The sequence below is a fragment of the Arvicola amphibius genome, chromosome 1 (assembly GCF_903992535.2).
Source record: "Arvicola amphibius chromosome 1, mArvAmp1.2, whole genome shotgun sequence".
NCBI classification, from domain to species: Eukaryota; Metazoa; Chordata; class Mammalia; order Rodentia; family Cricetidae; genus Arvicola; species Arvicola amphibius.
The window spans coordinates 105,441,144-105,453,740 of record NC_052047.1 but is presented as its reverse complement, the minus strand read 5'-3'; the positions used below and the strand labels follow the sequence as shown (position 1 = coordinate 105,453,740).

The following is a 12,597-nucleotide window of genomic DNA, read 5'->3' as shown; positions in this document are numbered from 1 at the left end:
TTCTTTAAGTGGGCACTTAGTGCTCTGAACTTTCCTCTTAGCACTGCTTTCATTGTGTCCCATAGGTTTGAGTATGTTGTGTCTTTGTTTTCATTAAATTCAAGAAAGACTTTAATTTCTTTCTTTATTTCTTCCTTGACCCAGGTGTGGGTCAGTAGTTGACTGTTCAGTTTCCATGAGTTTGTGGGCCTTCTGGGGGTAGCATTGTTGTTGAATTCTAATTTTAATCCATGGTGATCCGATAAGACACAGGTGGTTACTAATATTTTTTTGTAACTGTGGAAGTTTGCTTTGTTACCAAGTATATGGTCAATTTTCGAAAAGGTTCCATGAGCCGCAGAGAAGAAGGTATATTCTTTCCTATTTGGGTGGAATGTTCTATAGATGTCTGTTAAGTCCATTTGGTTCATTACCTCCATTAAGTCTTTCAATTCTCTGTTAGGTTTCTGTCTGATTGACCTGTCCATTGGTGAGAGAGGAGTGTTGAAGTCTCCAACTATTAGTGTGTGTGGTTTGATGGCTGCCTTGAGTTCTAGAAGTGTTTCTTTTACATAAGTGGGAGCTTTTATATTAGGGGCATAGATATTCAGGATTGAGACTTCATTCTGAAGGATTTTTCCTGTTATGAGTATAAAGTGTCCCTTTCCATCTCTTCTGATTGATTTTAGTTTGAAGTCAACTTTGTTGGAAATTAGTATGGCCACACCCGCTTGTTTCTTAGGGCCATTTGCTTGATAAACCTTTTCCCAACCCTTTACTCTGAGTAGGTGCCTGTCTTTGTGGTTGAGGTGTGTTTCTTGTAAACAGCAAAATGTTGGATTCTGTTTTCGTATCCAGTCTCTTAGCCTGTGCCTTTTTATAGGTGAATTGAGTCCATTGATATTAAGTGATATTAATGACCAGTGGTTGTTAACTTCAGTCATTTTTAGTAGTAGAGTTTGTGTGTTTCCCTTCTTCTAGTTGTGCTGGTGAAGGGTCGCTAGATGCCTGAGTTATTGTCGGCGTTGTTGGACTCGATGTTCTTTAATTATGGCTAGAAACCGATTATGAGTGAGTACATCCTATGTTCATCTTTTTGGGTCTGGGTTATCTCACTCAGAATAGTGTTTTCTATTTCCATCCATTTGCCTGCAAAATTCAAGATGTCATTGTTTTTTACCGCTGAGTAGTATTCTAGCATGTATATATTCCACAGTTTCTTCATCCATTCTTCCACATTTAGGGAGGATTCAAACATTAGTTTTATTTATTTATAAGAATTACTACATTTAGAAGTCCCAAATTTTGATGAAGTTAGTAGTTGTGATTTTTTTGTGTGTGCTTTGCTACAATAAGCCTTCTTTAGAACTTGGTGATAAATAAATGCAGTCTTTTTCCTTGTCTGTTCTTCCAGCCTAGGCTTCACCTGGGAATAACAGCTTACCTTAGAATAAGAAGTGATTACAAAGGAAAGAAACACATGACCATTCTGAAATGTTCTCCATGAAAAATCTGTTACTGAAAAATTAATGATTACTGCCAATAATTGTCATAACAATTATATATCTGAATGTTTAGCTCTTGAATAGATCAAAATGTCTCATATATTTTAAAAAAATTGTTACATAAGACCTTCTACATTAAATATAAAATATCATTTATAGTAATCCAGTCAACAAATATTTGGGATTATTTTATTTTAAATATGTGCATTGTGTAGGGGGCTATATGCATATGAATAAAGGTGTCATCAGAAATCATAAGTGTTGGAGTTACAGGTGGCTTTGAGCTGTCCAATGTGAGTGCTGAGATAGGATTCCAGTCTCTTGCATATTCAGTGTGTATCCTAGCCACTGGGATATCTCTGCAGCCCATTCTACATATACTTAAATCACCATGTATTATAGACTATTCTTTTTTTTGATTTGCCATATATGTTTTTTTTTGTTTTTTTATATTTAAAAATTTCCATCATCTCCCCTCTTCCTCCCCTTTCCCTCCCCTCCCCTCCACCCATACCCCCCCTCCCTCTTCAGGCCAAGGAGCTATCAGGGTTCCCTACTCTATGTTAAGACCAAGGTCCTCCCAACTCCCCCCAGGTCCAGGAAGGTGATCAACCAAGCTGAGAAGGCTCCCACAGAGCTTTTCCATGCAGAAGAGTCAAAGCTCAGTGCCTTTGTCCTTGGCTTCAGTCAGCCTCCACCGTCGGCCACATTCAGAGAATCTGGTGTGGTCTCATGTTCCATCAGTCCCAATCCAACTGGAGTTGGTGATCTCCTGTTAGTTCTGTCCCACCGTCTCCATGGGTGAACATACCCCTCACGGTCCTGACTTTCTTTCTCATGTTCTCTCTCCTTCTGTTCCTCATCAGGACCTTGGGAGTTCAGTCCGGTGCTCCAATGTTGGGCTCAGTCATTTTCTTCATCTATCGCCAGGTGGAGGTTCTATGGTGATATGCAAGAAATTCATCAGTATGGCTATAGGAACTGGCCTTTTCAGGCTCCCTCTCTTCAGCTGCCCAAGGAACTAGCTGGGGGCGTCTCCCTGGAAACCTGGGAACCCCTCTAGGGTCAAGTCTCTTGACAACCCTCAGATGGCTCCCTAAATTAAGATATATGCTTCCCTGCTCCCATATCCACCCTTCCTGTATCCCAAGCATCCCATTCCTCCGAGCTCCCCCCATTCTCCCCTTCACGCTTTTCTCTCCCCATCTTCCCTTGGCCCCGTCTTGTCCCACCCTCAAGTTCCCAATTTTGCCTGGCGATCGTGTCTACTTCCAATATCCAGGAGGATTTACTATATCTTTTTTGGGGGGTTCACCTTCTTATCTTCTCAAGGATCCCGAATTATAGGCTTGATGTCCTTTAATTATGGCTAGAAAGCGATGAGTGAGTACATCCCATGTTCATCTTTTTGGGTCTGGGTTACCTCACTCAGAATAGTGTTTTCTATTTCCATCCATTTGCATGCAAAATTCAAGATGTCATTGTTTTTACCGCTGAGTAGTATTCTAACATGTATATATTCCACAGTTTCTTCATCCATTCTTCCACTGAAGAGCATCTAGGTTGTTCCAGGATCTGGCTATTACAAATAATGCTGCTATGAACATAGTTAACTAACCCCACATTAGACAGAGGCCTGATCTCCAAAATATATAAAGAACTCAAGAAATTAGACAACAAAATTCCAAATAATCCAATTTAAAAATTGGGTACAGAACTAAACAAAGAATTTTCAACAGAAGAATCTCAATTGGTCAAAAGACACTTAAGGAAATGTTCAACATCCTTTGCCATCAGGGAAAAGCAAATCAAAACAACTCTGGCATACCATCTTTTACCTGTCAGCTAAGATCAAAAACAGCAATGATAGCTTATTCTAGAGAAGATGTGGAGTAAAGGGAACACTCTTTCATATTTGGTGGTAATGCAAACTTGTACAACTACTCTGGAAATCAGTATGGCAGTTTCTCAGAAAATTGGAAATCAACCTACCTCAGGACCCATCAATACCACTCTTGGCCGTATACCGAAAAGATGCTCAATTACACTACAAAAACATTTGTTCAAGCTTCTTTGTCTTAGAAATTTTCCAGAAGTTTCCTCATTCTCAGTCTAAGTAGCTTGTGCTGACTTGGTCATCAATTTATGAGTCATTACCATCATAAACTACTACACTGAGCACTGTCTCTAAGTGTGAATACAGAAAGTTCATGTTATATTATCACTGTTTTCCCTAGGAACCAGACCTTAAAGAGCTCCTGTGACCATGGCCTCATGTAATAACTCCATTCCTCAGCCCTTGACATTCACCCTTGCTGGAATCCCAGGCTTGGAATCCTCTCATGGTTGGTTCTCTGTGCCATTTTTCTTGATATTTGTAGTAACCATCATAGGAAATGTCACCATCATTAATATAATTTGGCTAGAGAAGAGTCTCCATGAGCCAATGTTTCTTCTCTTGCCTACACTATCAGTTGTGGACCTATGCCTGGTAATAGTCATTGTACCCCGAATGCTCGGAATCTTCTGGGTGAATGCCAAAGAAATCAGCTTTGATGCCTGCCTCACTCAAATGTTTTTCATCCCTTCCTTTTATGTCATAGAATCAGGAATCCTCTTAGCCATGGCTTTTGATAGGTTTGTGGCTATCTGATACCCTCTGAGGTACACAACCATCCTTGACAGCAACATACTTGTGAAGATGGCACTAGCTATACTGGCAAGGGCTGTGGCAGTGCTGACCCCTGCACCCATCCTGACAAAAAGACTGGAACGATTCCAAACCCAGGACATTGCTTACTCCTACTGTGCCTACATGGCTGTGGTGATGATTGCTTGTGGAGACATCTCCACCCATATCGTGTATGGCCTCCTGGTTATTGCAGCATCTATGTGGGTTGATCTAGTTTTTGTCATTCTGTCATATGCACTAATCCTTCATGCTGTCTTCCTTATTCCGTCTTGGCAAGCCAGAAGCAAAGCTCTGAGCACATGTGACTCTCATCTTTGTGTCATTGGTCTATTTTATTCTCCAGTTGTCTTTTCCATCTTATCCCAGATTTTAGGGTACCATATGGCTCCCTATTTACAGATAATATAGACAATTTTTATTTCCTGGTGCCTCCCATGGTCAACCCCTTGATATATGCAGTACAAAGCAAACAGATATAGGAGTGGGTGTTTCGGGTACTCAAGTGTCACAGAGACTGAGCTGATAACTTTGATGAAAAGAAGACATGGAGGCACCGACGTTATTTTAGCCAGAAGGCAAAATAATTTCTGCCAGTTTAGGATTTTCTTGTGAGAGGAAAGAAAGTTCTGATCAAAGAGAAGTCTGTTAGTGTGAAAATATAACAAGGGACTATTCTTTCTATCTTGTTGCATGAAAATCTTCTAACTCCCAAGTGCTTGCTTGCATGTAATAAACTAGTACTTTTTTGCAAATTTTATGTTTTATTTAATCAAGTGGGATCACATGAACTGAAAACATTGTACAAAAGGTATAAGAGTACAACTGAAGTGTGTGTCATCAACATAGTGTTGGTTTAATTTTGTCCTTTTATATTTTCTTCTCTTTCACCAACACACAATCATATTATAAAAAGGAATTGTAATAAAAACAGATGTATAAACTTATGTTTGAACTATAGATAAGTAACAAGCCTTCTTTCTCTGTTTAAAGACCTTCATCGAGTAAATAAAATAATAATATGGGCCATATAATAAAATGACTTCAGAGATAGGCATTTCCAAATTAGAAAATGGGTTTTAATTATGGAAATCAATTACTTAGAAGGCAAAAATAGTATGAGAGCATGACTCAGACACATTATTCTTGGGTGTATACCTAAATCATTACACACACACACACACACACACACATATATATATATATATATATATATATATATATATATATATATATATATTCTGTAACAGAGACACCCACACATCTATGTTCCCTATAGCTATGTTAACAAGAACTAAGAAATGAAATGACTCTGGAGGTCTATTGTTAGAATAATTGATAATAAAAATGTGTTAGGTATATACAATGAGATTTTATTCAGGGATAAAAAGGAACTAAAATATAAGTCTTGACTCCTGGAAGAGATGAATGGCCATATCCTCTACATGTGGATTGTGTTCCTTCCAGAAGCCAAGGGTTATTAAACAATTAATTGTAGTCTCAACTATGGGCTACATCGTTATGAATTGTTGGTCAGAAAAAACACTGAGGCCCTCGAATCAGTATAAGCTATTAATCTTGCTTGCTCATCAGAACCTGATGATAAGACAGTCCTGATGAAGGCATCACACACTTTGTTCACAGAACTTAGAAAAAAATGAAGCTAGTTTACTTCCTACAGGTTTGCTGCCATAAGTTGCAAAAGGGGTTTTTGGTGGGGGTGTCATTTTCTTCAGTAGTGTAACCACTAATAAGTGTCTTTGCTTCAGTGAATAACATCTGAAACATGCTCAGGCAAGAGACTCTAAGATCAGTAAATGGGACAAAAAAGAAGACATCAGAGTTGGAGAACTGGATGGGAAGTAGAGTTTCAGAGAGAAATCAAGGTGGGTGGGAGAAGAGAGACTACTACTAACTATATGAATGTATGAAACTGTCAAAAATAAGAAAGGAATTAAATGGAAGAAACCATGGCTTTAAAGAGCTACTTTTTGTTTTAAATTTTCCTCATCATATACTTGATCTCACATATTTGTATAAATTCAATACATTCAATGATACACATATTAATAACTAAAATATTAATTTGTAATGTTGTACATTTCATTACAACACTGTCTTTAAAGAAAACTAAGAATGTCGCTTATATTCCAGTAAAAAAAAAGCAAAATAATGAATAAAAGAAGTAAACACTGGAATAAAACACAAGTTTTCACTGAACGCGGTAATTTACAAAAGCTTTATGTGTTGAAAGGTGGAACTTTCATTGCTTTTCTAAATATTTAATGCTTTAGTTTTCTTCCCACAAATTTGTAGATTTCTCAGTACTCAAATATGTGATATACCCATCAGTATTCTGTACCCTATCACCTTCTATGTGACATGAGGGAATTTAGAAGAATAAGATTTATCCCGCTTATATAGTTCATTCCTCCCACCTAAAACATTTTAGGCAGAATATTAAAGACTACTTATATGCTTTCAGGCTACTCCAGAAATTGCCTGAAGAGAGTCCATGTTCACATCAAAGGCATTTTATGTCTCTTTTTGTAAGACCATTATCTGTTTGGGAGAATAAATTTACTCATGAATACTCTAAATGCATTTTAAGATGTGACTACCCACCTATCCACAAGGAGGTGTAGGGGTGATTGGATAAATACCTCATAGTTCTATGACCCCCTGTGGCAATTAGGAGTTCTCTTTCTTATACTTCAAAATGCTTTCAGCAAAAGAAATCTGTAAAGATCAATGCTCCCTCTAATATGATTTTTATTTGAATAAGTAGAAAATATACATTGATGCTAAAATGTCTGCTATAGTTTGCTTTGGTAGCATATCTTTAAGTTCATGTTCTATTTTTAGGCTGAAGACCCTTCCAGTTAAATATTATATCTACCTTTCTTTCCTTCTTTAAAGGAAAGTATGTCACTAAGTTGATGATCAAAGGAGAAGAAAAAAATAGTGAATAGAGACACTGGTGAGAAATTTTTTGTGCTCATGTAGTACAAGCCAAGATTTTTCTCAATCCATAGAGTCCTTGGAGGATGAGGACTGACACAGAGAATAGAGAGACAAAGAGGTAAAGGCCAGTCTCCATTTTCTTCATTTGTTTCTAAGAGCTCTGAATTCATAGAAATAATAATAGCAGAAAATATAAAGGTATATTCATCATGTTACTTGCTCAGTTTAATAGTATAGATTTCAAGCTCTTCACATTACCTCCTAATTAACTTTTGATGAAAAGTAAGTTTACTGTGAGTTTCAAAATGACACAGACAATGGCCATTGTAAACAGTATTTAGGATGTTTAAATGGCTCAGTGGATAAAGGCACTTGCATTTTTATAATGCGTATTTTATTTTCACTCATTACATATTACTCATATGTAATGCATATTTTGTATTTACATAAGACCATGTGACAGATAGTAGGGATGTTAGTAGATGATACCCTGCAACATAATGGTATGTGCCTTTTGAGATTTTGAATATAGAGATGAGGTTGCTTAGGGGAGGCTGCCTTTCATGATCTGAATTCTCAAGGAATTTGGAGACACACATCGGCACAGCTTCATGAGTTCTAATGACATTAATTTTAAAACTGAATTAATGTTATGGTTAAAAAAACTTTATCACCCAAAGTAAAGTTTGACATTCAAATATCACATTTAACATGATGTCCTCCATGAAATCTTGTATGATTCCTTTTACCATCTAGACTAATTGCTTCTGCATGTGAAGCCAAATATATTGTTTAAATCTTCTCACACCTTAACTAACATTATATTAAATTTGTTCAATATTCTTTTTTTTATTGTTTCCATCTCCTTCCCTCCTCCTCCCCCCTCCTTACCCTCCTCCTCCCCCTTCCCTCCCCTCCTTCTCCCCCTTCCCTCCCCTCCCCTCCACCCATACCTCCCCTCCCTCCCTCTCAAGGCCAAGGAGCCATCAGGGTTCCCCACTCTATGCTAAGACCAAGGTCCTCCCAACTCCCCCCAGGTCCAGGAAGGTGATCGACCAAGCTGAGAAGGCTCCCACAGAGCCCGTCCATGAAGAACAATCAGAGCCCAGCACCATTGTCTTTTGCTTCTCAGTCAGCCCCCTTTGTTGGCCACATTCAGAGAGACGGGTTTGGTCGCATGATCCATCAGTCCCATTCCAACTGGAGTTGGTGATCTCCCATTAGTTCTGTCGCACCGTCTCCATGAGTGAACGCACCCCTCTCGTTCCTGACTTTCTCCCTCATGTTCTCGCTCCTTCTGCTCCTCATCAGGACCTTGGGAGCTCAGTCCAGTGCTCCAATGTGGGGCTCAGTCACCTTCCCCATCTGTCGCCAGCTGGAGGTTCCCTCACAGTCCTGACTTTCTTTCTCATGTTCTCTCTCCTTCTGCTCCTCATCAGGACCTTACATCAATGTAAGTCAATCATATAGCCCATTTGTCACTGTTTATTGTCAGAGAAAAAAACCTACCTTTTTATATTACAGAAAGTACACTAGATGACTCAGTTGGAAGAAATGAAAGATAGATATGAGAATGCAAGAAAGAAGAAAAAGCAAAATGGAGAAGAAAACATAGATGGGGATCATAGGAAAATATAAGATACATTTATATTTTTCATATGTCTTTATTCCATGTTCAAACTGATTTTATCTTGGGAATATAGACTCTTCATGGAAGATTACTATATTAGAAAAAATCAGAAATATAGACACTTATAGAATAAACAACTTTAACAGGAAACTCTCAAATTTTCCTCTCACACAATTCTTTAAGGATCTTTACTGAGTGTTGGATTTCAGAACAAAAATTTGTATAACCCATCTGCGGATCTCCTTGGTCTTCACACCATAGACAATGGGGTTTAGGGCAGGGGGCAGAAGCAGATAGATGGTAGACAATAAGATGTGGACATATGGTGATACATGACCAAAACGGTGACTAAAAAAGGAAAAAAAAGCAAGGATATAAAACTCCAGGAAGACAATGATATGAGCTATACAAGTGTTGAATGCTTTGCTCCTTGCCTGTTTCTGAGGAAGATGAAAAACAGCTTGGAAAATCAAAATGTAGGAGATGAAAACAAATATCATGTCAAAACCTAGAATTGCAAAAGCTACAAAGAGCCCATATGATTTATTAATATGGACATCTTCTGCTGCCAGCTTCACTACAGCCATGTGCTCACAGTAAGAATGAACAATTACAAGAGAACGGAACCATTGCAGTCGCTTAAGGAGAACAGGTAAAATCCCAACAAGTATGGTTGCCCGAACTGCAACCATTAGAACCACTTGTAGTAGAAATAAAGGTGTAAGGATAGATGTGTGCCTCAGTGGATCGCAGATGGCAACATATCGGTCAAAGGCCATGGCCAGCAATATGCCAGATTCCATTCCTTGCAAAGCGTGGATGAAGAAGAGCTGGGCAAGGCAAGCATCAAAAGCCATGGAGCATGAACTAAACCAGAAGATGGCCAACATCTTTGGAGCAATGGCTAAGCAGAGACCAAGGTCAGTAGCTGCCAGTACTGCCAGGAAAATGTACATGGGCTGGTGTAGACTACGTTCTGTGGGGATAATGATTAGCAGGAAGAGGTTTCCCAGCAAAGCCACAAGGCATACAGCAAAGAAGGGAAATCCAATCCAGAACTGCACATGCTCCAGCCCAGGAATGCCAATCAGAATCACCGTCCTTGGGTTCAGATATGACAAGTTGTTGTATCCCATGAGGCTGATGAATGCTCTACTCACCACTGATCTTGACACCTACTCAGAGAAAACTGATGAATGTGAAGGAGGAAGACATTCACACTTCTCAAAATCTTATAAATATGGAAGTATGGCCACATGCCTTTAAATCTTAAGGCATTGACTTATTTTATAAGAATGTTGTTCTTCTGAATTCTTTTGTAATTCCAGTGCTGATTTTAGACAGTGACTATGACCTAATGTTTATATTCTAGATATTGTATAAATAAATATTAATTGTCTAATTGTGTTGATTCTGTGAGCTTCTGAAGTCATTTCAGCTGGTCTCAAAGAATGCAAATGTGACTCTTCATATCCATCTCCAAATTCCATATAGATTCCAGACAATGTTAACGGTCACTGTAACAAAGTCATATTATAGATCATCTGTCTTGTGACCTGATGATGATGTAAGTACTCACCGATCTTAGAGGACAGCAGGAGTTTAAAACACAGAGAAAAGGTCAATGAAGCCAAACAGAACCATAAGCTAAGAAAGGAATCTGTAGGCAGAGACTGCTCATTTGTTTCATGACCACACAGACCAAAAGTAACCATACAGAAACTATATTATTTGCAATACTGTTTTAGTAATAGCTAAAGTGTATTTCTAGATAGCTCTTACGTCCTAAATTAACACATTTCTAGTCATCTGTGTACCTCCATGTGGTTGTGGCCTGCTGGTAAGTTTCCGTCCGGCATCCCATGTCTGTCTCTTGAGGCGGCTACATGGCTTTTTCTTGACTCTGCCTTCTTTCTCCCAGCATTCAGTTTAGTTTTCCCCGCTTAGCTCTGTTCTGCCCTGTTGCAGGCCAAAGCAGTTACTTTATTCCTTAACCAACGAAAGCAGCACATCTACAGAGTGACCTTCTACACCAAAGGAGAATACCAAACCGAAAATGCTGTGCAGCCTCTGCTAAAGCATGCTCAAGCACACTTACTGTGCTAATGAGCCTCATGTGCAGCAAAGCAGTGGCAGTCTAAATTTTGCTGTGGAGTTCAGTGGAATTTATTTTATATTACTCATCTAATTGCTACCAATTAACAGTTAAAATAATTTCTAACACTATTGAGCTTCTCTTCCTCATAAGTTGTTTAAATTTCTCTTTTTCAAAACTTACTAATTCTTTGTCAAAAATTAAAACCCACTAAATCTATTCTCTTGTCTTTTAAATTTTTTTACCACTTTATGAACATAAAATTATATATAATTTTCATTCTTTCTCTATGATTAATCATAGATAGATAAAACCATTAAATAAGGAGAATAATTCTAAATAGAATTTTGAAGTACTTTTTATTGGAAGGAAATGAGAATCTACTGTGTTGAAACTGTAAGAAAATAATATATTGCTCATAGTAGTAAGCACATTAAAACAAATGCAAGCATAAACTTAAATTCTTCAGTGCCACAGAATATAAAATATTTCAGTAGTTGATGAAAATAAATAAATATTTCTATATGAGTTTCTCTAGCAATAGAAACCATGAGATTATACTAAGAAAATAAAGGGATTTGATTAAAATATTGAAAAAATTTATATAATAAAATCATTCAATTACTGATTTGAAGTGAGATTGGCAGAAGTGGAAAATTACTTAAAGGTGATTACAAACAAAACTATAATGTTTTATGAATAGGGTACAAGTTGTTGAGGCAAAATGTAAAGAAACTGCATAAAGAAATTTCATATGAGATCATTATTTTAAAACTGATTGTAATGATCTAAGAACACAAGGCAAAATTAACTCTGGTCTCACCGTAATCAATAATAATCCAGACATCATAACTGATTTCTTCTATATAGTATAATATTTAAAATTGTGGTGTATAAACATAATATTTTCAATAGGTATTTATAATTTTATGTATCAGAAAAAGCACATATTTTGAGCAACATATAGTTCCCAGATAATCTGGATTTCAAGAATGAGATGTGACCAGTGACTGCTCAGAAACCAGGATTAGATAGAGAGCTAAGGAAAGTAGGAGGCTCCAATCTTTGACTTCCTCTTCACATACTGCCAGCTGTTCTGTTAATACTATTTGTGGAGAGAGAGAGAGAGAGAGAGAGAGAGAGAGAGAGAGAGAGAGAGAGAGAGAGAGAGAGAGAGAGGAGGGAGAGAGGACATAGATAGTTTCTATTTTAAATTTTTAAAAACTAATATTGGGCAAGATTTGGTTGAAAAGATACCTCAATAATCATCCTCACCTTACCTTGGTACTAGTTAATAGCATATCTATTACGTCTTCCTCACTTTCAGTTGAAACAATGATGCAAAAATTACCTTCTACCTCTTTCTTCTCTAAATGTTTTTCTTATCTACATGTGAGTCTAATTCACAACACATACTGTTAAGAAAACAAAAGTCCTGGGTTCAGGAAAGAAAACTGGCTCCTGGTAGAGGAATATCCATTATCAACACACCCGTGATGAAGTCGTCTGATGCTCATTTTTATTGGTTTGCTTCCTTTTAAAATAGGCTACAATCAGAAATTAGGTATATGAGGTCTTAATACACAGAGAAGACACTCACCCAGACAGAAAAGCAGCCAGATGGAACAGATCTTCTCTGACACGCTTTAAAATTGGAAAGGAATTAATATCTTACCACCTTGCATCATCTGCTTCCAGCCTCTTTTTGGCTTTTCTTAGAACTCAGCTGCTCCCA

General features: G+C 37.7%; 1 protein-coding gene and 1 pseudogene across 1 annotated transcript; one reads left to right on the top strand and one right to left on the bottom strand.

Moving 5' to 3' along the window:
- Window positions 1-3,750: 3,750 nt before the first annotated feature.
- Window positions 3,751-4,694, top strand: LOC119806868 (annotated as a pseudogene).
- A 4,261-nt stretch (window positions 4,695-8,955) lies between these two features.
- Window positions 8,956-9,903, bottom strand: LOC119827222 (olfactory receptor 52A1-like). The gene has a single exon (XM_038348652.1). The coding sequence runs from the start codon at window positions 9,901-9,903 to the stop codon at window positions 8,956-8,958; it is 948 nt and encodes a 315-aa protein (XP_038204580.1).
- Window positions 9,904-12,597: the final 2,694 nt, after the last annotated feature.